The sequence below is a fragment of the Nannospalax galili genome, unplaced genomic scaffold (assembly GCF_000622305.1).
Source record: "Nannospalax galili isolate Female #2095 unplaced genomic scaffold, S.galili_v1.0 scaffold606, whole genome shotgun sequence".
NCBI classification, from domain to species: Eukaryota; Metazoa; Chordata; class Mammalia; order Rodentia; family Spalacidae; genus Nannospalax; species Nannospalax galili.
In genome coordinates, this window is record NW_008355477.1 from 347780 (window position 1) to 371242 (window position 23463).

At 42.7% G+C, this 23463-nt stretch overlaps 1 protein-coding gene across 8 annotated transcripts in view; it reads left to right on the forward strand.

Annotated features, from left to right (window-relative positions):
- The window catches only part of Gpm6b (glycoprotein M6B), a 172099-nt gene that overhangs the window by 128686 nt on the left and 19950 nt on the right, over nucleotides 1-23463 (forward strand). For 4 of the 8 annotated variants that reach the window (XM_008852879.2, XM_008852880.3, XM_008852877.3 and 1 more), the window contains exons 2-3: nucleotides 3277-3396; nucleotides 22144-22330. In XM_008852879.2, the coding sequence (XP_008851101.1) occupies nucleotides 3277-3396; nucleotides 22144-22330 (307 nt within the window). The remainder of the gene's footprint in view (nucleotides 1-3276; nucleotides 3397-22143; nucleotides 22331-23463) is intronic. The other 4 variants (XM_008852883.3, XM_008852884.3, XM_008852882.3 and 1 more) reach the window with 1 other exon arrangement.

A 23463-nucleotide genomic window follows, 5' to 3' on the forward strand; every position in this document is an offset into this window, starting at 1 on the left:
GGCCGTAGTCTACAGCCCTGTCCTGTACTCCGTTGGATCCTTAAGGCTTTCCCTTAATGTTTTAACCAATGGCTAAAAATGAACAATGATAAACATAGCTTTGAAAGAGCTTGCCCAGTAAATGCAGCCTTTCTATGCAGCCGTGTTTGCCACATAGTTGCTCCCGGTGATGATTTTTTTACATGCTGCCCAGCCAGCTAGGTCACTTACTCAGCCTTGTCCCTAGATCATATTATCAAAGTAAATGGGGAGTGGAAAAGGGAGCAAGGCATTGTTTTGCTTTCCTTTCCTTGATGTCCCATTATTTGTGTTATGCCCACATTTGATAATGTCCACTCACAGTTGTGTGTATCTCCATGGACCACAACAGCCGACTGCACCTCTGAAGAGCTCAGAGGAAAACACATTGCAGTCTTCCTGTGTAGAATCAGCAGGTATTTGACTACCTTCTAGATGTTGGGATCAGATCCTTGGGATTAAAATCTGTACTCTGATTTCATAAACCTTAGAGATAGCTTTCTATTTAATATATTTGCTTAAGTCCAGATTAAAAATACAGCATAGAAGTGATTTTTTTCTTTGCTCTCATATCTAAACATGTGCTGTTGTAAAAAGGACTGTACAGAAGTGTTAGTCCAAAGGACTGAAAAACGTCCATGTCCATCCAGTTGTCCGATCCCATCTTCGGATCTGCTGCAGTCACCACACAGTCATATTCTATTAAGTATCTCAGGCTTAGCTGCCATGTTTTTCTCAGATAAAACATCAGTGTTGGGCAATCCATGCTTTTCCCTTATCCTTGCCCAGTGGCTACTGACTGATTGCTCAAGTATCTCCCATCCATGTGAGATGAGGAAAGGGCATGGATAAACCCTCTGGATTGCAGTCATAGATAGAATGTGCACAAGTGCATGTGATAGTGCTCTCCAGTCAGGCTTTCTTTACTGCAGAAGTCAGCATGACGGGGGTGCTTTGCTTTCATCCAAATATTCATCCAACAAACATTTATTAGGTACTTATTGTGCGCTGGGCATGTAGAGATAAAATTATTTGAATGACATGAGGATTCTGAGTGTGTATCAATGGTAGAGCACTTGCCTAGCACGTATGAGGTCCTGGGTTCAAAATCCAGTGCCCACCCCATATTAAAAAGGGAAAGAAAAGAAAAAAGAAAATTTTCACATCAGAGGCGATTGAGGTGATTGGAATCTTTTTGCTTGGGCATCAGTATGAAGGGCTCACAGCAACTTCAAGAGGAAATCAGGGTATATGAGGTAACTTGAACTTCTGGTTCCTTCCACCAGCCAGGCTGGGTTTCTTTGCTTCACAGACTGTAGCATAACCTTTGTCTGAGAGAACTTCTTTTTAAAATGGATTTTTGTTTTGTTTTGGTTTGTTTTTGGTGGTCTGAAGGATCACATCCTGTGCTAGGCAACTGCTTTCATGCTGAGCAGTCTCCTCGGCTCTGAGAACAGGAGGACAAATAATCTAGGGAAGAGGGTTAAGATCTTTAATTAACAGCAGTAGTAGCAGAGGACCAGTGCCATTCCTTTAGGAGACACAGAAGCACTGTTCATTTCCACAAAGCCCTCTGAGCAGCTCTGATTGGGATTAACAGCTGACTGTGATGGGAGAAACAGGAGGCACTGGCCCAGGCCCCAAGGCAATGATGCTAGGGTTTCAAAAGTGCGCCCTCTGGAGGTTGACTTTCCAACTGCATACCTAGACTCCACCTCCTGGTACTGTGCCCTGGGCAAGTGATCTCTCCCTTAGCTCTGTCAAAATTGAATAATAATTTCCTAGGGTGGTTGTAACAAGTGCGACAACAGGTACCATGTGCTTAACATGATGGCTAGCACATCATAAGCACTCCATAAATTATAGCTTTCACCCATCACTATCAACAACCAAAACAAAAGCAGCAAAAATAGCTTCGTGGTACAGTTAGTTCTGTTCTCCCTCAAGAACCTTTATTTTTCTTTATCTATTTATTTATTATTATTATTTACTTATTTTTTGTCAGTGTTAGAGATGAAATTCAGGGCCTTGCACGTGCTAGGCTAGTGTTCTACCATTGAGCTACTTACCCAAGCTCATATTTTTCATTTTAAATAAGACATATTTATCTTACCTTGAAGCCAAAACTGTTTACTCTAAAATAACACTCACCAAAGTATGTCTTTTCTTCTCGGTCTCAAATCTCTTAAGCATTTTCAGAGACCATGGCAAGTGCCACTGGATTTTTTCACAGGTTTGGTGAGGTTGCCGTGTACCTGGTCAGGGTCGGCATTTTGCTTGCTAGCTTCATTATGTGGTTATTTATCTGATCTTCAATGAGTTGAAGTGCCACATAAAATATTAGAACCATAGCTGGTGGAATCATTACCCACATCAATGCCGGAGGTAGTTTTTTAGTACTTAAGTTTTAGTCATACCTCAGAGGACATAACCACTTAGTGTGATTTCTAGAATTTATAAACATGAGCTGCCATAGTGACATTATGGTTTCTTGAGGACATCAATATTAAAATTCAGTTAACACTCCATGTCAGACAAAGCAGTAAGTGGGTGGTTTTGCTTTTTTGTTTTATTCTATTTTGCTCCAATGTAGTGGGAAATATATTACCAGATAAAGACATGAATCCCTGGGAGGCCATTTGTCACCATTTGAGTGAGTGAGCAGTTCCTTCTCTATGACACACTGAAAGATCACTGAGATAGGATTTTATCCACAACATTCTGGACTCTGTGATGTCTTGAGTTGAAGATAAAGTGAAAGAGAATACTGTAGGTATCACTGGAAGGACAGTGGAATTGACAGGTCACAGTGTCATGGCAGAATTCTAGAATGGGAACTGGGGACTGTGATGGGGAGTGTTCACCTTTGCTTGTGCGGGTGCTAATCATTACAGTGCTCTGTTGATCTGAGAAGGAAATAAACAGAAAGAAAGACATGATGAGATGCCACAGTTCAACTGTAAATAGTATCATCCCTGAATGAACATTTTAGGGGAGGGGGAGAGAGAAAATAGCAACAAAGAAAAATTTTGGTGATTTGTGTAAACTTACATTCAAAAATGGAGGACAAAAGTCCAACAAGTTCTGAAATTTATCATGTTGAGTTGATAAATTGGTACCGAAGGGTTGCATTTCAATATCATATTTTTAACTCCCCATTTTCCTTTACTATGTGGTAAAATAAATAAATAAATAAAAATGCTGATATAGAATCTTTGCTGGAGATAGAAACTGACTCTTTGCCACTGAAATTGGCAGTGAACAGCAGAGCTGAAATGGAAATTGGCAGGTACCACTGGATGTACCCAGGCTCAAAGAACCATCAGTACCGTCCTGTGCCAACCCTGGGGGACAGGGCTGGCCCCTTGAGCAGTCCAGGTAAATACAGCCTCGGGGTGAATTCCAATAGCAACTCAAATGTTAACTTGACTGTAATTCATAATGGCTCTTGTGGTTTGGTGATAGTTTATGTTTTGCTTGATACATTCATTTGTTGACATGGGTATGGGTGGAAATGGCCCTTTCAGAAATTTTTAATCATCTTTCGTTTTCTCTCTCCCTTTCCATTCCACCCTATCTTTCTCCACCGTCCCTCTCTTTCCTCAGTCCACTTCTTCATATCAAAGGGAACAGTGTACAGTGAGATATGCCCTTGGGCTAACCACCAAATTTCAATATCTGAGCCAGTAATGGGGCACAGGGTCTCTACATATCCACCATGGTACCCAGAACTGGGCCAGCGCTTTCAAGGAGCCTCAGCTCTGAAAGTCTTGAGCATTCCTACATGTCTGTCCAATCATGCCAATTTGTACCCCCTCCTTTACTATCACTCCATACTTTTGAGAAAGAAAAAAATCAAAGTCTGTGAAATTAGGATTGGATAGCTGTGTATTGGACTCCCTACCAGGTAGGTGACTTGAGTCCACTTTCCATTTTCATTGTTTATGGAGGACATTCATCTCTATGACCATTAAGGAGCTAAGTCTGAGTGAAATATGTGAATTAATTTGAGGACCCAGGATGGGGAGGATGCTGAGCAATACGAACTTCCCCATTCCCTATTCTCAATGTCTGCATGTGTCCCAATGTTTAACTCAGATAGCTCAATGTAGAATGAGAGCTCAAACCTTGTAAAAGGTATAAAGGACTGATAGTGAGTTAGACAAACTCAACGATGAGCTTAAAGTATTGCTATTACTGTGTTTCAAGCCATAATGCCATTTCTCCTAAAGAGATGTATACATATATAGGAATCAATCAGAAATGGCAAAGGTAGGGGCTAGGGAGATGGCTCAGGGGGGAAATTGCTTGTTACACAAATCTAAACGCTGGAGTTCAGATTCTCCATACTCATGTAAAAACAGATGGAAATGTGCACCTCTAATCCCAGGATGAGTAGGGCTGGCTCACTAGCCAGTCAGTTTAACCAGTCGATGAGCTCTGGGTTCAGTGAGAGTGACTGTCTCAAAAAATAAAGGGGAGACTGTCCCAAAAGCAAAAAACAAAACAAAAGCTGGACATAGTGACACATGTCTTTAAGCCCAGCAATCGGGAGACAGAGGTAGGCAGATTTCTGTCAAACTGAGCCAGCCTGGTCTACATACCACGTTCCAGGCCATCCAGGGCTACATAGTGAGATCCTATCTCATAAGAAGGGAGGTGGGGAGCAATAGAGGAAGACATGAAGTGTCGATTTTTAGTCTCCATATGCGCACACATACACATACACACACACACAACCACATACACATACATACACCACACATACATACAACAAAAAAAGAAATTTCAATGTAATGAGTGATGCTAGAAAGAGCAGACCTGAATGGCAGAGCCATACAACCCATAAGTAATTGAATAAAAATGGTTTCTCTTTCCTTTAAGACCTACATGGTGATATAAAGTTAATTTAGTTCTGTGTCTTGGGTCATGCATTCCTTCATTCCATTGGGTCGATAGGGCTGCTGTTAGATGGTTAGATGATCTTTTTTTCGGGGGGGGGGGAATCAAGTTCTCAAGTATCCCAGGCTGATATTTGAACATTCAAGGATAACCTTGTGCTGGAATTACAGGTGTGTACCATCACACTCAGTTTATGTGGTTCTGGAAATCACTCTAGGCAAGCACTCCACCAAGTGAACTACAACCTTGACCCCTAGGTGCTGGTTCTGTGTGTGCCTGAACAGGGCCAGTTAGAAAAGGTGAGCAAGAATGGATAAGTATCCTCTCTAATAATAGATCCTTTCAAGATTGTGGTGGTGAGGAATGAAATCTTGGTTAAAAATTCACCCACTAGCTATGATGCATCTACACAATGGACTCCTGTTCAACAAGAAAAAGCAATGAAATACCATTGCATGCTATGACATAGATGAAAATCAAAGACACAATAAGTGGAAAAAGCCAAACCTTAGAGCCCAAAGGTTGTAAGAATCCATTTGGTATTGAATTTCTACAATGGGTGACTCCATGGAGACACAAAGTAGATGAGTGCTTGCCAGAAGCTGAGGGAAGTATGGAATAGAGAGAAACTCCTGACGAGCACCACGATCTCTCTAGGAATGATGAGGGTGTTCTCAAATTAGATCCTGAAGATGATTACACAACTCTAGAGTTATTCAAAACCACTGACTTTTAACATTTGAAACAGGCAAGAGCCAGGCAGAATGGTACACATACCCATAACCCCAACAATTGGGAGGCAGAAGCAGGATGATTACCACAAGTTCACGGACAACCTGAGATACTTAGTGAGATCCTATATTTTGAAAGAAAATTTCTTTTATAAAATTTCCTGGGCATGGTGTTGCATGTCTTTAATCCAAGCACTTAGGAGGCAGAGGCAGGTGGATCTTTGTGAGTTCGAGGCCAGCCTGGTCTACATAGTGAGTTCCAGGACAGCTGGGGCTACAAGGAGACCCTGTCTCAAAAAAAAAAAACAAAAAGAAAGAAAGAAAAAATTTTCTGGTATATAAGTTGTATCTCAAAGCCGTTTTTAAGCATACCCCTCTCCTTAATCCCCTTAGATAGACATAATTTGAGGGCAAAGAGAGGGAGGAAGTAATATTTGCTATTCCCAATGGAGCAGAAACTGCTGCTTTTGAAACAGGATGGTGTTCATTTTAAGAATAAGTGTTAGGGATGGCAAAATTGCTCAGCAGATAAGAACACTTGCTGGCAAGCCTGATAACCTGAGTTCAATCCCTGGGACCCATATGGTGGAAGTAGAAAACTGTCCCAGGTTGTCCTCTGACCTCCACATGTATGCTATGGTACACACACACACACACACACACACACATGGAGGAGGAGGGGGGAGGAGGAGGAGGAGGAGGAGGAGGAGGAGGAGGAGGAGGAGGAGGAGGAGGAGGAGGAGGAGGAGGAGGAGGAGGAGGAGGAGGAGGAGGAGGAGGAGGAGGGAGAGAAATACCAGAGCAGCAGGAAATCTAGAAAGAGCGTTCAGTCAATCCTCCATGGCAGACATGAAGCTGTGTGGTAAAGAATACACACTGTTATCTTCCTAGAGAAAAAAATGCCTCTGTCCACGCTCTGGACATTTTTCTTCAGATGGTAAGCAGGTTCCTGAAAGAGCATTGGAGTAAGATGCGTGTACTTTTCACCCGATGGTCAAACCTCAGAATGTGGGCCTGGTAAGCAGCAGCAGCAGTAGCAGCTGAGAAGAAAACAGTAAAGCTGCAGGGACTTTGCTGAAGTCTGTTTGTTAGGGCCTGAGGAACCTGGGTTTTTGAAGGGGGTGCTGCACCATCCTGCATGGAAGGTGTGATTGGCACTACACTCATTCTAGAGAGTCTAGGTCTGCAGCATGAAGCCCTGCTGGCCATTTAGCCCAAGGTTCAGCATCAAGGCAGCTCAGGCCAGCACAGGTTTTGCTGCCAGGTAACTCCCCCCGCCCCCCGCCAAAGAAAGCCCAATGTTACAATTAAATTTTCAGGAGTTTGGGGATTCTGGAATTATGTAATAAGAGATTCTGAACGCTTTGTGGTATTAGGTTGCTGGCAGTATTATAGGGAAGAATTCCATGAGCTACTGGTTCTTGCCTGGAGAGAGACAAAAATCAATGAGCTTGGTTTAAACTTTCAATTTTAAAAAATTATCTTCCCAGATCCTGAAAAGGTCTCTATCGTTTCAACTTTTGCATGCACAGTTAGCTTGCATCACCACAATCACTGAAATCCTTGACAAAGAGATGCTTCTTGAGGTCCCCAAAGTGGGGACCATTTGTGTCTGGGAGCAACCTGGAGACTTTACAGTGGACAGTGTGAAGATCATGGATCAGGTCGCAGAGGGAGAGGATCTGACCCAGCTATGTTATCGCCTCCCCAGGAGCTGAGAGCATTTGTTGGTTCCAAAATCAATGCAGTTGCCCTCCTGTACTTAGATCCTAAACCAGATGGTGTGAGGGAAAAAATAGAGAATCCCATATGGTTTGTGTGTCTTTTTTTTCTTTCTCCTACGTATTTCTCAATTTCTTTCAGTGCAAAAAAAGATATGGATGCTAGCTAGCCAGGATGTCTTTGCCAGAAGAAAGTGCCTCTGTCATCCATGCAGTCTCTCTGGCAGAGACAACCTTACCCCAACTTCACTACTTCCCACCAGGAAGATCAAGCTCAGTCCATGTCCTTTGCTTTTTCATGGTTTTTTCTTTCCACTGTAGCTTCTCAGGAAAATCCCATTTTTAAGACTTGAAGAGTTATTCTGACCTTCGGCTTTATCACCCACTTTTGCTACTTTGAGACAGGGTCTTCATGAAGCCCAGACTGGCCTTAAAGTCTGTGTAGCTGAGGATGACCCTGAACTCTTGAAACTCCTGCCTCTATCCCTCAAGTGCTGTTACCATTTTGAATCTTCCTTCCTTCTCTGTTTATGAAGACAACTGAGGAAGAATGGTGGAGGGGAAAGCTGTTGATGGGAGCATCTTTCTCAATCCAGTCCAATCACATGAAAGGTGCTGTTGCTCTTAATGGACTATGAGACAGTGGGACAAGAGTGACTGCTTATGTACTGGTAAATCTGTCCTTCAGAATTCAATCAGGGAAGTAAAGACTATTTGAGTAACCACTCACCTCACCAATCTCCAGTTCTGTTTCCAAATCCAGATTGCTTTTGATGCTTAGATTGAGATGGCCATAGATAAATCCAGAAGTCCTGACAAGGAGTGTACCATCTCACAGGCGAAACAGAACAGAAGGTGTGGGGATAGGTGATCTGGAGGAAGGCTGGTGTTCAGCAGGACTCTTTAGCAGCCATCGAGGGGTGAATGCAGAGAGAGTCACTGTTGTGACTCATTTATCACTGCTCAAGGCTGTTCAGCTGCCCCCTGCACTGCAGAGCATGGGTCTTCTTCAGGGATCTGCTCTGTAACCTGACACCTAGGAATCACTACTGTCCCTTAGGCCCACTCTTTAAGAACCTGAGGTTCTAAGGCCATGATGTTTGAGAGTCATATCCTCAAACACTTGAAATATGTCTCAGGAGAGAAATTTCCTCTTTCTATTTTCATGTGCACCAGGAACATAGAACCTGTCTGTGGTTGGGTATCGTCCATCATTGGCAAGGTGGTTACATCGTGCAGGTTCTAATGGCACTGCATCTCTGCTCCCCAGAGTCTGGGTGCAGCGGCCTTCTGAGCTAATACAGCTCAGGACCAGAAAGCTCTCTGTCTATGACATGCTTCCAGTCGCTAAGGGATTTCTGTATCAGTGGCAGTGAACATAGTGCAAGCACACTGTAGTTCAGATTTGTATACTGGAGTTCCTCCATTTTTCAGAGTTCTTTGCTTTTCTGTTTTATTTTTACTGTACTGTTGTATAGTAACTATTTCATAGCTTATTTAGCCAAAACTGTAATAGGCCATCTTAGTCATAAAACATTTCTTGGTTGCTTGCAAATATTCTAATTTGGGGCTGCTATCCTCGCAGTGTGATTAGCACAGCATTATGTTGCAGTGGCCCATGGAGTCTCCACAGCATCAGCTCCTTTGGCTTCTTGCTCTTGTATCTGCTCCTTATCTCAGAGTGGGGAGGCAAATCCATCATCGCTGAGTGTTGATCTAGAGCTGTTCATCAAGTACAACAGGTAGTTTCAGGGATACAGATTAGATTAGTCCAGAATGAGTAATTGTCAGTCTTTTGTGAGTAGTGACATCAGATCTTTGTTTCACGTTGTTTTCCATTAGAACTAGTTAATATTGACTTGGCATCTTTAGCCCTACTTGGAAGTAAACGGAGATACTCAGAAGTGGCTGTGCCCTTGTGGTCAGCCCTGTTCACTTCCAAATAAGCCGTACACACAACCAGTTTCCATGTCTGTGAAAAGCTGGCACTAGATGGCATCTTTCTAGTATCAGAAAGCCATTTAGTGAGGTGAGCCTTTCATACTTGCATTTTTAAAAATTTTATTATTTTTATTTTATGTATCGTGAATTGCCTGCATGTAGGTAAGTGCGCCCGTGTCGTTCAATGCCCACGGAGGTCAGAAGAGTCTTTCGCATCCCCTGAGACTGGAGTTACAGACAGTTGTTAGCTGCCATGTGGGTGCTGGGATTCGAACCTGGGTCTTCTGCAAGAACAACCAGTGTTCTTAATTACTGAGCCATATCTCCAGCCCCTCATGCTGCATTTTATCTAGAAACTTCTATGGGCAGTACTTTTGCCCTAAAGAGGATAATTCTAGTGATGAAATGTCTGACTGGTAAGAGAAGCAACAGAACTGAAACACTCCCACTTTCCTGTGCTTCCTTGTGCTGTTTCCTAGGGATAATCTATGGAAATTCCTGTGAGGGTTTGTGATTCCACCCACTGTGTTTTTATAAATAAAACTGTATGCAAACCAGCCATGCCCAGTCTGTGGCTGCTTTCCTGTTCCAACTGCAGAGTTGAAAAATCGACACTGTCATCATATTTTAGTCCTCAGAAGCAAGTCACTAGGTCCAGCCATACCCCAGGAGAGGAGATTACTCCAAACTCCAATATAAGAGGCAGGATCACTGGGGCACATTAGAAGGTTACCTCTCCCAAGAAATATAGGCATCTTACAGTGGAACAGCAGCCTGGGTCCCCTTAGAGCACTGGCTTCCTTTCTTAGCAGTAGCAGCCCTGTACTTTTTCAAAGCTTCAGCTGTCAGAGGACATGCAAGGCACTTGCTGCATCGTTGTTTGAAATGTAAGACTTGATGACCCCTTGAGATGTCACACATTAAGCTCTCCATGAGCACAGCTCTTCGGATCTTGATTTTTGCTTTGTCCTACCTCGGTGCCTGGGACCGAGAAAGCATTCATGTGTAGTTTTGAGTGATAGTCCCTTGTTCTTAGCACTCAAGACTATATAAGGTGTTGTACAGTCTTGGTGTCCTCTGTGTACCTAGCTGATCTTTTGGGTCAAGCTGATAAGACCTTGTTATCTTGTCATCTCTGAGTTATGCAGGAGCTCAATACCTATTTGTTAATTAGAGCTTGACTGGCTAGTGAGGGAGAAAGTATGTCAATGGTGTTTTATGGACCAAATTAAGCCCCTCTAATAGATTTTCAACCTCACCTTCATAGTCAAATCCCCTGAAGGGTAAAGGGATCTTTTAAAATCCCTATGCCATTTCTAGACTGACTTCAAAAGACCTATGGTGTTTTACTGTAAAAAATCAAACCCTTGTTTTCAGGTGAAAGGAACAGCATTTTCTCATGGCCGGGGGCAGGGGTGGACAGCTGATAAAAGCAGCTTCAGGAAGGAAGGGTTTATTTTGGCTCATGGGTTCAGGGTACATTCCATCATGGCAAGGAAGCCATAGCAACAGGAGTGTGAGGCAGTTGGTCACATTGCGTCCACAGTCAGGAAACAGAGAGAGATGAATGCTGGTGCCCAGCTTACTTTCTCCTTTCTATTTAGTCTAAGACTTCAGCCCATGGGATGGTGCTGCTCACATTTAGGGTGGGTTGTCCCACTTCAATTAATCAAATCTAGAAACTCCCTCACAGACATGCTCAGAGGTTTTTCTTCTAGGAGAGTCTAGATCTTGTCAAGTTGGCAATCAATGTTAACTGTCATGCTGCATCTATTTCAGGTGTTCAGTCTTGGCTCTCTTGTATGCTGGAGGGATCACCACAAGTATGATGGTGAAACATTTGTCACGCACAACCGTGACTAAGCCCCTTTTAATCCTGTTCCTGCTGCCCCCTACTCTAAGCAATCACTGCTTTGCTTTCTTTCTCTCTGGATTCCCTTGCCTTTTCTAGAATGACCCTTTCTCATTCATTCATTCCTACACTGATACCTGACATTGATTGCTTAATAATAGTCCCATGACTTTGTCTGATTTCTCTCCTTCCTGCTTCCCTTGAAGACGCCCTGTCCCCTTTGAATAAAACTCCCAAAGACTGGTTCTGCCTCCACCCACAGCTGAAGACTTTAGCTTGCGCCCACTCCAGTCCAGCCTACACACTAGCGCCAGATGAATCTCACAAGCACATCTCTGAACATGTCACTCACCCGCACACGAGCCTGCCCCCTCTCCTCCTTGCAAACAAAGCGCAGTGGCTTGGGCTGGCTTGGCTACCTCCCATGGGTGGAAGAGGACCCACCTGCCTTTCTTTCCAGCTTCTCCTGACACTACCCTGGTGTCCTTGAGAAACTCAGCTAAACCTCAGCCCCCACACCACATCGGTTCAACACTCTTTCCCCCATGCTCATCCTGGGAACAAGCTTACTCTTCAAGGCCTATCCATTATGAGGTCCTTTCATAGACCCTTTTGTCAGCATCTCACAATAACCAAGGACTTCTATCCCTACCTCACTCCCCATGTCCCTATGTCACCCTTTTTCTTATTCTGATTAAAAGTAATTCATTTACATGTTGCTCCCTCGCCACCCCCCACAAGGATCATTGTCTTAAAGGGGACACCTGCAGCCCTAGCACAATGCCTCACACATAGCAAATCAACAGCCTCTCACCGAATGAATAGAATCCAGGACAGCAATGATGCTGCTGAGGCCCAGATGATCAAGGATGCGGAGTGCCACTAGACCTCAGCCTACAGATCTCTCTGTTTCCTACAGATCTCTCTGCTCTGAAAATTGGTGGGATCTGGACTTAGACCTAGCTTTCCCTACTCAGTGTCAGTCTCCCCAGTCCCTCGCTCCCCCACTTTACCAGGCAAAGAGCTAAGTGTTATCTTTAGGAAAGCCAAACCCTGTTCCTATGGAAAGCAAAGGAAGGGACTAACTGTTTCTTGACTTTGTTTGTTCACAGCCATGCAAGTGTATAACTTTTACATAATCACTTAGCTTCCATTGATCACACCTTATTACAAATGCTGGAAGTTAATCTATTTTAAGACTTTAATGGTGTGCCATGGAAATGAAAGTTCCTTATTAGATAAGTTTTAGGGCAAGCTTTTAAAGGGTCTGCTGAAAATGATTCCTTTTATGGCATTAGAAACAGTCTCAGCATTCTTAGCATTATGTGGTTGAACTTTCATGTCTAGGACTATAAATGAGTGAAAAGAATAGAGAGGCAAATTGTTGTGTAAGTGATTTTCTTTTTACTCAGTTCTGTTAAGAGAAGCCCCCCTACATTGACTTTATAGCCTGTTGAACTCATGATTCTGAGACTTTTGAATGGAGGTTCCTTTATGCTCTTAAAATTAGTGACCCCCCACAAAGCAAAAATCTTTTAATTTAATGGTGATTATAGCTAGAAATATTTTCTATGTTAGAAATTATAGTAACTGCATTTAATATTAAACTTTTGGGGGGCTGGGGATCTAAACGGGGGAGGGGGACCGCCTTGTATACACTAAGCAAGTGCTTTAGCACTGACCTATATCCTCAGCTCAGCTGACTTATTAAAATAACAATAAACCCATCCTGTGTTATCCTAAATAGTATTTTTGATTTTCCAAATCAAAAATAATACTTTAGTGAGAGGAACAAATACTGTTTTACATTTTTGAAAATCTTTATGTGACTTAATGTGAGACAGCTGTATTCTTGTCTCTACCTCCGCATTAATTCAGTAGCATCGTGGGGTGTCTTGCTTTAGTTAAATAATATGAAAAAAATGCAATCTGTCACAGGTATGTAGTTGAAGGAAGTAGGGGGATTTTAGTGGTCTTTTCAAATAATTGTGGAATTCTTCTCTACAAGATTCAGTAAGTAGTAGTTCCTTTGTAAATAATATTTTATTTTTAAAAATATTTTATTGTATTCTATTTATGTTGGAGTGAGGGGGGGTCAAAGGACATCTTGTAGAAGTCATTTCTATCCTACCATGGAGTCCCAGCGATCGAACTCAGGTTGTCAGACTTGGTGGCAAGTGCCTTTACATGATGAGCCATCCCACCAGCCTAAGGTGTGATTTCTTATTTCTTGCAGACTATTTGCAGTGTGGAGTCTGAAATCATGTTGATGAAACTTTTGTACCCTGATCCATTAAAATCCATTGCTAACTTGGAGTTTGATTGGCTCTTGTAGTCAGGAATGATTTTGTAAAGTTACACATGGGTTATTCAGAAAATATTAGCTCTGTGTGTGTGTGTGTGTGTGTGTGTGTGTCTGAATTCCCAATATTGACGTATTTAATTAAAGCACATAAAAGTCCCATGTCTTTATATCACTGCCGATTTCATCAAGAAGTCTTCTGAGCTGGGGAAACTGTCAGTCTCACTGTGACAGGTACAAGTTTCCCCAAGTTCATTGGCAACAGATACTATCAGTTGTTTTCTTTGAAGTGATAAGCTGTTCCCTGGGTTCATTTCTGAGAAAATGTCTTGTAGAGAGCTATATCTGATACTTTTAGGAAAAAATAGTCTTTCACAAGGCAAGGGACTACATGGGCTTGTAACACAACTGCACTAGAACTTTCCCTGAAGGTCACTGTCACCTGTTGACATGCAGCCCAAGGTCATATATAAATATTAATACATAATATGATTGACACATAGATGGTAGGTAGGTAGATGATTGATAGATAGATGATAGATTCCTTTTGCACTGAGAACGTTTTTAAGTGAGACTGGCTTTTCAATTTTCTTTCTCTTGCTGAAAATGCTTGGTGGTAAAGAATGTGCCACTGCCAAGTACACTTTGCTGCTACTGTCTGCTTTGCGCTAAGGCATCAGCAGTTTTACTGTGCAAATTCCAGTGTAGCGGCAAAAGTAAATAATGTCTTAGTACTATTACAAAAAGAGTTTTGACCTTGCAGACCTCCTGAAGGGAGCTCAGAGTCTTCCGGGACTGAACCATCACCCTTTAAAAAAAAAAAAAAAAAAAAAAAAATAATATTATAAAAAAAGGTTTTGACCTGCCGACCCCCTGAAAGGGGGGCAAGAGTCTTCCGGGGCTGAACCACCCCCCTTTAAAAAAAAAAAAAAAAAACACATTCCACATTCTTCCCTACTGGCTCAAAGTGGACTGGTAAAGCCATACCATAGAACCTTCTAGAAGCTGGCGAGAAAGTAGCCGCTTGTTCTTCTCCTCAGGCTTGACTGGAGAAGACTCCTCAGGCTAGACGGGTGTGTGTGGGGGGGGTGCACCTGTGGGGTACAACCTCGGGTGTTGTTCCTCAGATGACATCCACATTTTTATTTGAGAAAGGGTTTTTCATTCCACTTGGGGCTCTCTTAGTAGGGCTAGACTGGCTGGCCTGCAAGCCTCAGGGTTCCACCTGTCTTTGCCTTCCTAGCACTAGAATTACAAGTGTGCCGCCATGCCCTACCACCATGCTCCACTACCGTGCCCCACATTGTGACATGGGTTCTGAGAACTGAACTTAGTTTCTCATGGGGGTGCAGCAGACACTTCACTGAATGAGCTTCCCCTCTAGCTCCTAGATAGAGTTCTGCACTGTAAAGTTTGTGAGTCGCTGCTCTTCTACAATGGATCTCTGCGATCTCGTCCTGTAAAGAGTCTCATGGTGATGATCTGCAGCCAGCTACTGGGCTCTGCCTCAGAAGCTTGACTGTAGCCTTAGATATGGAAATGAATGCGGGGAGCCATGTGTCAATAAAGCTTTATTTATAAATGCAGAAGCTTGAATTTCACGTATTTTCCATATGTCACCAAATATTTTTTCAATGCTTTTTTTTTTAACCTTTAGATGAATTAGGCTCATTCAAGGTGATATGAGCATTGACTAAAGGTATAGCCTAGCTGATCTCGAACTCAGGATGTTCCTGCCTCATACTCCTCAGTATTTGCCTACTGTCATGTACCACTAGAACTGGCTAATCATTTAGAAATAATAAAAATCATTCTTTGTTTGTAGGCCATATAAAAACAAGCCAGATGTGGCCCATGGACCAGTTTGCTGACCTATGCTCTATATCACTGGTTCCTTATCTTGGGCCTCCATTGAAAGCACCAGGGAAGCTTAAAGCTTACAAACCAACAACAAACCCTCTAGTTCCTGAATCCCACCCACCTGCCCCCTGGAAATTCCAATTGAATCCATCCAGGTTAGTGAAGCTTTGCTATCCGGATAACTCCAGATATTTTTAATGTGCAAGAAAGAGAACTTCTGTTCTATAATTGTTTAAAAAAAGACAGGGTGAATTTTCTTTAAGCATTTCTTTAAAACATTAAAATTTGGTTGTGTCACCAGCTGTCTGAGACCAAGATTGTGCACTGCAACCTCAGAAACCACTTTACTCTTAGCACCACATGCCAGTTGCACCCTCCAAGAGTTTGAATGACTTCAAACTTTGTCCAGATGTTGCCCATGTCTCCTGAGAGGCAAGATGGCCCCTGGTTGAGAGCCACTGGTCTAAAGATTGTCTTAAGTATTTGTTTATAGGATCTCTGGCATTCTCCCCTTCAGCCCTATTGGTATTTGGGGCCTAGTAAGTATTGGTTGTGGGGAGACTTTCTTGTATACTGTAGGATATTTACACCATCCCTGGTCGTTACTCAGTAGATGCCAGTAGCACCTTTCCTTGTTTCCCAGCTGTGACAACCAAAATACCGATAGACTTTGCCAGATGTTCCCCATGGAGCACAATCATCCCCTGTGGAGAATGCTACTTAGCATCCAGAAGGTTTCTGTCTACTGTCATTTACTTTGGCTTCTCTTAAGTAGGACTCAATCTGCTTCCACTTTCTACATTGCTAGTGGCTTGAACATTGCAAATGCTCCTTCCCTTTTTAATTTTGTGGCTCATTAGGAATCAGTAAAGGAGCAAGGCAGGCCCTGGGTAGAGAGGTGCATGGCGTATGCGTGTATGTGACATTCATTCCCTGGGGAAGAATCTGAGCCCTTGTTCCCTCTGGCCCTCCTTCTGAGCCAGCATTAAATCTGCAGCCAAGATCACGGACAACTTGGGCAAATCACTTGGCCATTATGAACTCACAGCCATGGCAACGGCCATCCGCAAGCCCAAGGACAAAAGGTGTTTTATTCTGTTGTTCTGCACAAAAGGTTCTAGGGATGCTGAGGACAAAATAGCCATTGACAGTTTGAGGCATTGATGTGTATTTTTTCTCCCTACTATGTGGTTTATATTTAAACCATCTTAGGCTAATGCACACTGGAGCTTTTGTGTAAATCAAACCTAAAATGCTCTTTACCCAGAGAGCAGCTAAATGAAGGCTTAAGATATTAGCTCAAAAGATGTTTGGGAATTTGGTGAGAGCTATTGAGAACTGGTAAAAAAAAAAAGTGTTTAAAAGCCTGGTGATGATTTTTATTTATTCCATTTTGGGGGGGTATTTAACAAAAGATCGCAGTCATAAAAACACAAAAATGTGCTTTCTTTACTCCTCCGGTTCACGGTAACCAACATTGTGATTGCTGGTTTGAAGCTTGGGAAAACTCAGCCTGTGGGGGTTACAAGCACATTCAAGCAAAGTGCTTGTAGTTTGCATTGGCTTTTAGTGGTTTGATGCTCGGCTAATACAGAGTGCCACCCCCATACTTAAAATCATTAGCTTGCCTGGCACTTCCCATCCTGGGGTCAGCCTGAATCTGAGACTCACTTCTTTTGTGAGTACAGGCACTCCCAGTGCCACCTAGGTGAAGACTGCATTTGTAAATCAACTTTTTCAAATGGCTGTGTATGTATTTCCTCAGCCCCTGCCCGTGCCAGGGCACTGAAGTATCCTCGATGTGAGAAATTTTGGGATTACTAGGAATTGCTTGCCTCCAAGAAAGCACTCTAGTTGCAGCCTTTTCAAGATGGCAGAAGAACTTAGAACATTTTGCTTTCCTTCCTTACAGCCACAGAAACCTGCTGTTTGTTTCGTGGCCACACCCTAGAGGGCCCCCATTTTCTTAGGGTGTGCACATTGTGTGTGCACAGGATGCCACATCTGAGCATGGGAAGATGGGGCTGTTAAGTAGAAACTGGCTTCTCCAACCTGTGCACACCACTCCTGGACAAGAGTTGCTTGATACGGTGCTGATACATACTCAGCTGGTTGAGACTAGGGCCAAGATTCTGCAGAGCTCACAAACTGCCACTTCTCAAAAATCACAGCTGTTTCTCCCAGAACTGCCTTATGCAAGGCACTTTCAAATAACACACGGGATTCTCTCTCTCTCTCTCTCTCTCTCTCTCTCTCTCTCTCTCTCTCCCCATCCTTGTATCACTTCCTGGCTTTTGGGCTATGATCAAATGGAAACAGCATCTCATTTTGCAGCCTAGACTGGCCTCGAACTCTCAGATCCTCCTACCTCATCCTCCTGAGTGAAAGATTTTAGGTGTGTACCACCACACCCAGCTCATATTTCTTCTTGACCCCTGGAAGTTTTTGTTGCCCAGTAGAAATTGTTGGCTTCAGGTTTAGCTCTTCTAAATCTCTAGTGTCCCCAAGTTTCCCCCCTTTCAGCCAGAGTGATCTTCTCCAACTTCAAGCTGTCCCCTGCTTTAAAATGCTCAATGGCTTCACGTAATTCTGAGAGTGAATTTGTTGATGGAAAAATACAGGTGTTACCTCATAGCACCGCGAATAAGAGATAGCTCATTCTGGAGCCAAATATGAGTGACCGTGGCCTGGGAACACAGATATAGGACCCAAATACAATGTTCCAATATGGTAACAGTTTTATGAAGTTTTTACAGTAACAGAACAAAGAAAGTCAAAAATTAAGGTATTTTTAAAATACATTGGTAGAACACGAGATAAACAGATTACAGAAAGCAGAGAAATTTCTGCTGTAGGTCTGAAATGTTTTCTGATGACATTCTTAGCCTTTGGGTTTATGGAAGCTGGGGTCTGTTTGTACATTTTGAAAGGACTTACCTAATTAGTCACAAGGATGAATGTTAAGTCAGCCACAGAGGTGGGCAATGAATGGATATTGAGGGAGTTAAAGACAGTCCAAGATAACTGCTCTGGATATGCAACATTCCAGTTGTCCACAATCAGGGGAAGTTTTATCAGTCAGTTATGGACAGTTGTTAGCCACCATGTGGGTGCTGGGAATTGAACCCAGGTCCTCTGCAAGAACTGCCAGTGCTCTTAACCCCTGAGCTATCTCTCCAGCCTTCAGTGTTTATTTTAGTAATTACCTCATTTACCAAGGATGGTTCTTCACAGCCCATTGCCTAATATTTTCACTGTCGAATCATAGATTCTGTCCAGTTTTCTTGTTTCAGACAGGAGGTTAAATTTGGTCCTTGCTTCTCCATTTTGGCCAGAAACCAAGAATTGTTTTGTGGAGTTAGAGTTTTATTACAGTGGAGTTTGGCTTGTCATAGAAGAAAGCAGATGGAACTGGCCTAGTGAAGAACTTAACATGATTCTGCAGGACATTTGTTCTCACATTTCAGCACATGTGAGTATGGCAGTTTCTATGCTGATACAGATAAGGTGGAGAGCAATCCATTCGTAGGTAGCTGGCTATTCACCACACATAATCTTAGCCCTTTAGAAAACTGGCCGACAAAGCTAGAATAAGCGCTAGATCCAGTAGGGGTATTTCGTAATCAACTTTTTCCATGTTATATATCACAAACTCCTAGTCATATTGTCTGGCAGGGTCTGTAAGAGTTTTATCTCTCTGTGTGGAACAAATATGACGAGTATGGTGATTTCACTTCTGAAAGACTCATGCTTCCCAGTCACAAATGAAGCCATCTGCAGAATTGTACTAGCACTGATTGGTCAAGAATGTGATTCACTGACATGATTGTGATATCCCAAGTCCTTGAATGCCTGATTTCCCCTGCTGTTACCAGACTAGATCCACAGCATGAGGTATATGGAGTCTGTGAGAGAGATAAATTGGAGAGAAAGTTTAGCCTTGATCTAGTGTTGACTTTGGAGCTGGACAGCATCATTCTTCTAACCCTACTTGTCTTTTTGAGCCCGGGAGCAGCTGTGATAGTTCCTTTGAAAAAAGCAGAATACTCTAACCGTCTGGATGAAAGAGTCTTTTGAAATAGCTACTGTGGATTTGGAAAGATGAGTTCTACTGTTCAGGGGCAAATGTGCTACACCGTAACACTTAACCCTAACTCCAAATGCTGAAAAATGATTTAGGTTATTAAAAATACATATGCACCAAAAATATCTTGAACTAAATAAGCACTTTATCAGATTATACATCACTGTCATCATGTCAGTTACTTGTTTAAAAGCATACTATACCTTTCTGTACAAAGCCTTCCTGCCCCATCCTCAGTATTAATTACATTCCCTTCTGTCCTTCCTTCTCTCCCTCTTCTCTCCCTTCCTCCACTGGCTCTCTGCCAGTCTGTATCCTCGCCCTCATAAAGCTACCAGGTGTGTCTAACCCATGTCCCACAGGCCCATATGCACCATATGGCAGGTCTGAATGTGGCCCCAACACAAAATCATAAACTTACTTAAAGCACAATGAGAGTTTTTGTGAAATTTGTTTTGCAGCTTGATTGTGCTGTTGAGTAGGGGCTTTGCAGATGACAACACCATGTTGCAATGTCCAAAGGTTGGACAAGGCTGAGCAAGTAGGTTCCTCATCTGCTGAAGCATTATATAGATCTTGAAGGTCTTATTTCAGATGTATATTTCTGCTGATAAGCACAAAGCTTGACACCTACCCAGTAGGTCTTCAAAGATAGTGAATGAATGAAATCCAGGGTCATTTCATTGATTTCACTTGGAAATCTGGTCATTGTACTGACAAGTAATACATGTGAATGTATCTTCCAAATCATCATTCTGTGATAATGAAACGTTTACCTGCATCGTCCATTATGACAGCCATTAGAGGGAGTGATTATGACACCTGCAAAATGTGGCCATTGCTACTGAAGATATGAATGTCTCCTTTTACTTAATTTTAAGGAACTTAAATTTCAGTAGCCACATGCGCTGGTGACTATTTCAATGGACAGCACAGTCCCAGAGCCACACAACTCTGTTCAATAAAGATCAGGTACAACTGTAAGCATCCATTTTGTTCTTAATATTATCACAGAGACTGAGTACGAGGAGGTTGTGAATATCACAACACACACTGGTCTATTTTCTCTTCAGCTCATGGTACATATCAAGGCCAGGATGTTGGTTTCTCTTGGTTTGGGAACTTGGATAGAATGCCATGTGACAAAGCCTGAGCTCCAACTTACAAGTTCACAAATCTCAAGCGTCCAGAGCTTCTCAAGGTATTCACTTGCTAATAATCACTTGGAACCATCTCGTGCACTCGGTCCCATTTTATGAGGTTTCACACATTTGCTTCAGTGAGTTTGCTCTTCCTGAACACAGCTGGTCATCTTTTGAAGTAGAAGGAAACACAAGTTTCTCAGGAAACCCTGACATTTTGCATTTTCCAATGAGCTAAAGAACAATTGGGGAAAGCGGGTCCACAGTCACTTTCTGTGATTGAAGTTCTTCCTGATGTATTCTGCTGGGTTTGCAATCCCTGAATCCTATGAAGACCATTTGAGGGAAAGAAATTTAACTGGCTTCGTGTGCTTGCCCTGAGGTAATGAATTGCTTTTGATTGCTGTTAAACATCTTAATGCATTTAAAGTTCGATTTCCCCGACAAGCCATTTACAGAACGGTCTGGATAATATAAACATGGATGGGAGGTCAGGAGCACTACAGACATTATCCCGAGGCCAGAACTGCGATAACTGAAGATAAAGTCTCTAAACTGAAAAATGTCCTGGCTGTGGAGGTCAGGCAGGCCTTTATGGACATTTCAAGGAAAAGCTTCTTTAAAAAGTAGAAAAAAGTCTCATCTTCTCAAGATCAAGTGTAAAGTATGGCTCTGTCTCCTTCATTTCACTTCATGGAGTCTCATTTTGTTCTTTTATTTTAACCCTCTCTGTTCCTTTTCCCCCTTCAACTACCTAAGTATCACTTGTTGGGTCTGGGTTCTGACTCTATGTGTGGTGAGGAAGGGGTAGATGGAAGCTTGGGGGTGCGGGGAGGAAGAGGAGGAGAAGGACGAGGACGAGGACGAGGACGAGGAGGACTGAATGAATTGCTTGTGCTGCCCAGGGTGAGGAGCAGAGAGAAATTTTATTAAACAGCTGAGATTATTTCTGTTCTCAACTTGGGTGGATCCTGGTAACTTGATACTCCACTCCCTAATGGGCCCAAGTCCCTATGACCTTTCCAAAATGATCCCCTTGATATTTTTCCAAACCTGGCAACATATTCTTACCATACTAAATTCTTCCAGTCTCACAGAGATCAAGGGTTTGGGGAAAGACATTGGCTGCTACAGCAGTAGACATACGTGAAACCCCAGAACGCTGGGTTTGGAGAAAACTTGACTGTGGCTTCTCTTCATGGAGCCACCACGGCTTGGCTCTGCAGTCTTTTCCTTTGCCTCTGTCAACAGAATGAAAGTCCCTCATTGTCACTTGGGCAGATGGCCCTCTGCCTCACAGTCAGGAAGCTCTCGGATTATGTTACATCTCTTAACTGTCAGTTGATAGCTGTCACTCACTACCTTTCCAGACTCCCAGAAAAGTCAGTTATATTCCCTTTTGGAGTATCAGAGTCCTCACTCAATGAATTATGAAACCTTGAGAACTATCCCCTGGTGTGTTGGAACATTGACATATTAGTCATAGAGCTGAGAAGGGAAAGGCAAGCAGAAACTGGTGCTAATGGTGGTGTTCATGAAAACCAGAGGCATTCCCACCATCATGACTGCCTTTTGTCTCCTTTGGTCTAGGTTGCTTCGAATGCTGCATCAAGTGTCTGGGAGGAGTCCCCTATGCCTCCCTGGTCGCCACCATCCTGTGCTTCTCTGGAGTCGCATTGTTCTGCGGCTGTGGGCATGTGGCTCTCGCAGGCACCGTGGCAATTCTCGAGCAACACTTCTCTACCAACACCAGTGACCATGCCTTGCTGAGCGAAGTGTATGTATCTGCTTCACTCCACATACTTAAAATGGGACCACCTCATGATGTTTGCTGACAGAATAGCCTGTTGTTTGCTGACAGACTATCCTGTCCTGTTCTGAAAACCAGACAGAAAACCAAAACCTTTGATTAAAGCTGACTGTATTCATATAGAAAAGTTCATGAGGGCTAGGGATGTAGCTGAGTTGATAGAGTACTTGCCTATCATGCAAGAAATCCTGGGTTCTATCCCCAGCACCGCATAAACTGGACGTGCCTATATTCTCAGCACTAGAGAGGTCAAGACAGGAGAAGTTAAAGTTGAAGGTCATCACCATATTTCATTGAACACATGCATGAAATTCTCAAAGAATAAAAGTTTTAAAAATAAATATTAAGATCCACATATGAGGGAGAACATATGTCGATTTTTTTTTCTGAGTCTGTGTTACTTCACTTAGTATAACAGTTTTTAGTTCCATCCATTTACCTGCACATTTCATGATTTCATCTTTCTTTACTGCCGAGTAAAACTCCATTGTATAAATGAACCACATTTTCGTTATCCACTCGGTCACTTGAGGGCACTTAGGTTGCTTCTTTCTCTTAGCTATTGTGAAAAGAGCAGCAACAAACATGGATGTACAAGTGTCTCTGCAATAGGATAAGTTCTTTGGGTATATGCCAAGGAGTGGTACAACTGGGTCAAATGGTAGGTTCATTTGTAGTTTTTGAAGACTTCTCCGCACTGCTTTCCATAGGGGTTGAACCAGTTCGCAGCCCCGCCAGCAGTGGATGAGTCTTCCCCTTTCCCCACATCCCCTCCAACATTTGGTATCATTGGTTTTCTTGATCTTAGCCAGTATGACTGGGCTACGGTGAAATCTTAAAGTGGTTTTAATTTGCATTTCCCTGATTATTAGTGATGTTGAACATCTTTGAAGATGTTTCATAGCCATCTTTACTTCTTCTTTTGAAAACTTTCTGTTCAGCTCCTTAGCCCATCTTTCAATTGGGTTGCTTCTTGTCTTGGTTCTCTGTTTTTTAAGTTCGTTATATATTCTGGTAATTAAACCTCTATCAGATGTGTCACTGGTGAAGATTTTCTCCCATTCTGTGGGTTTTCTGTTTGTTTCCTTGGTTGTCTCCTT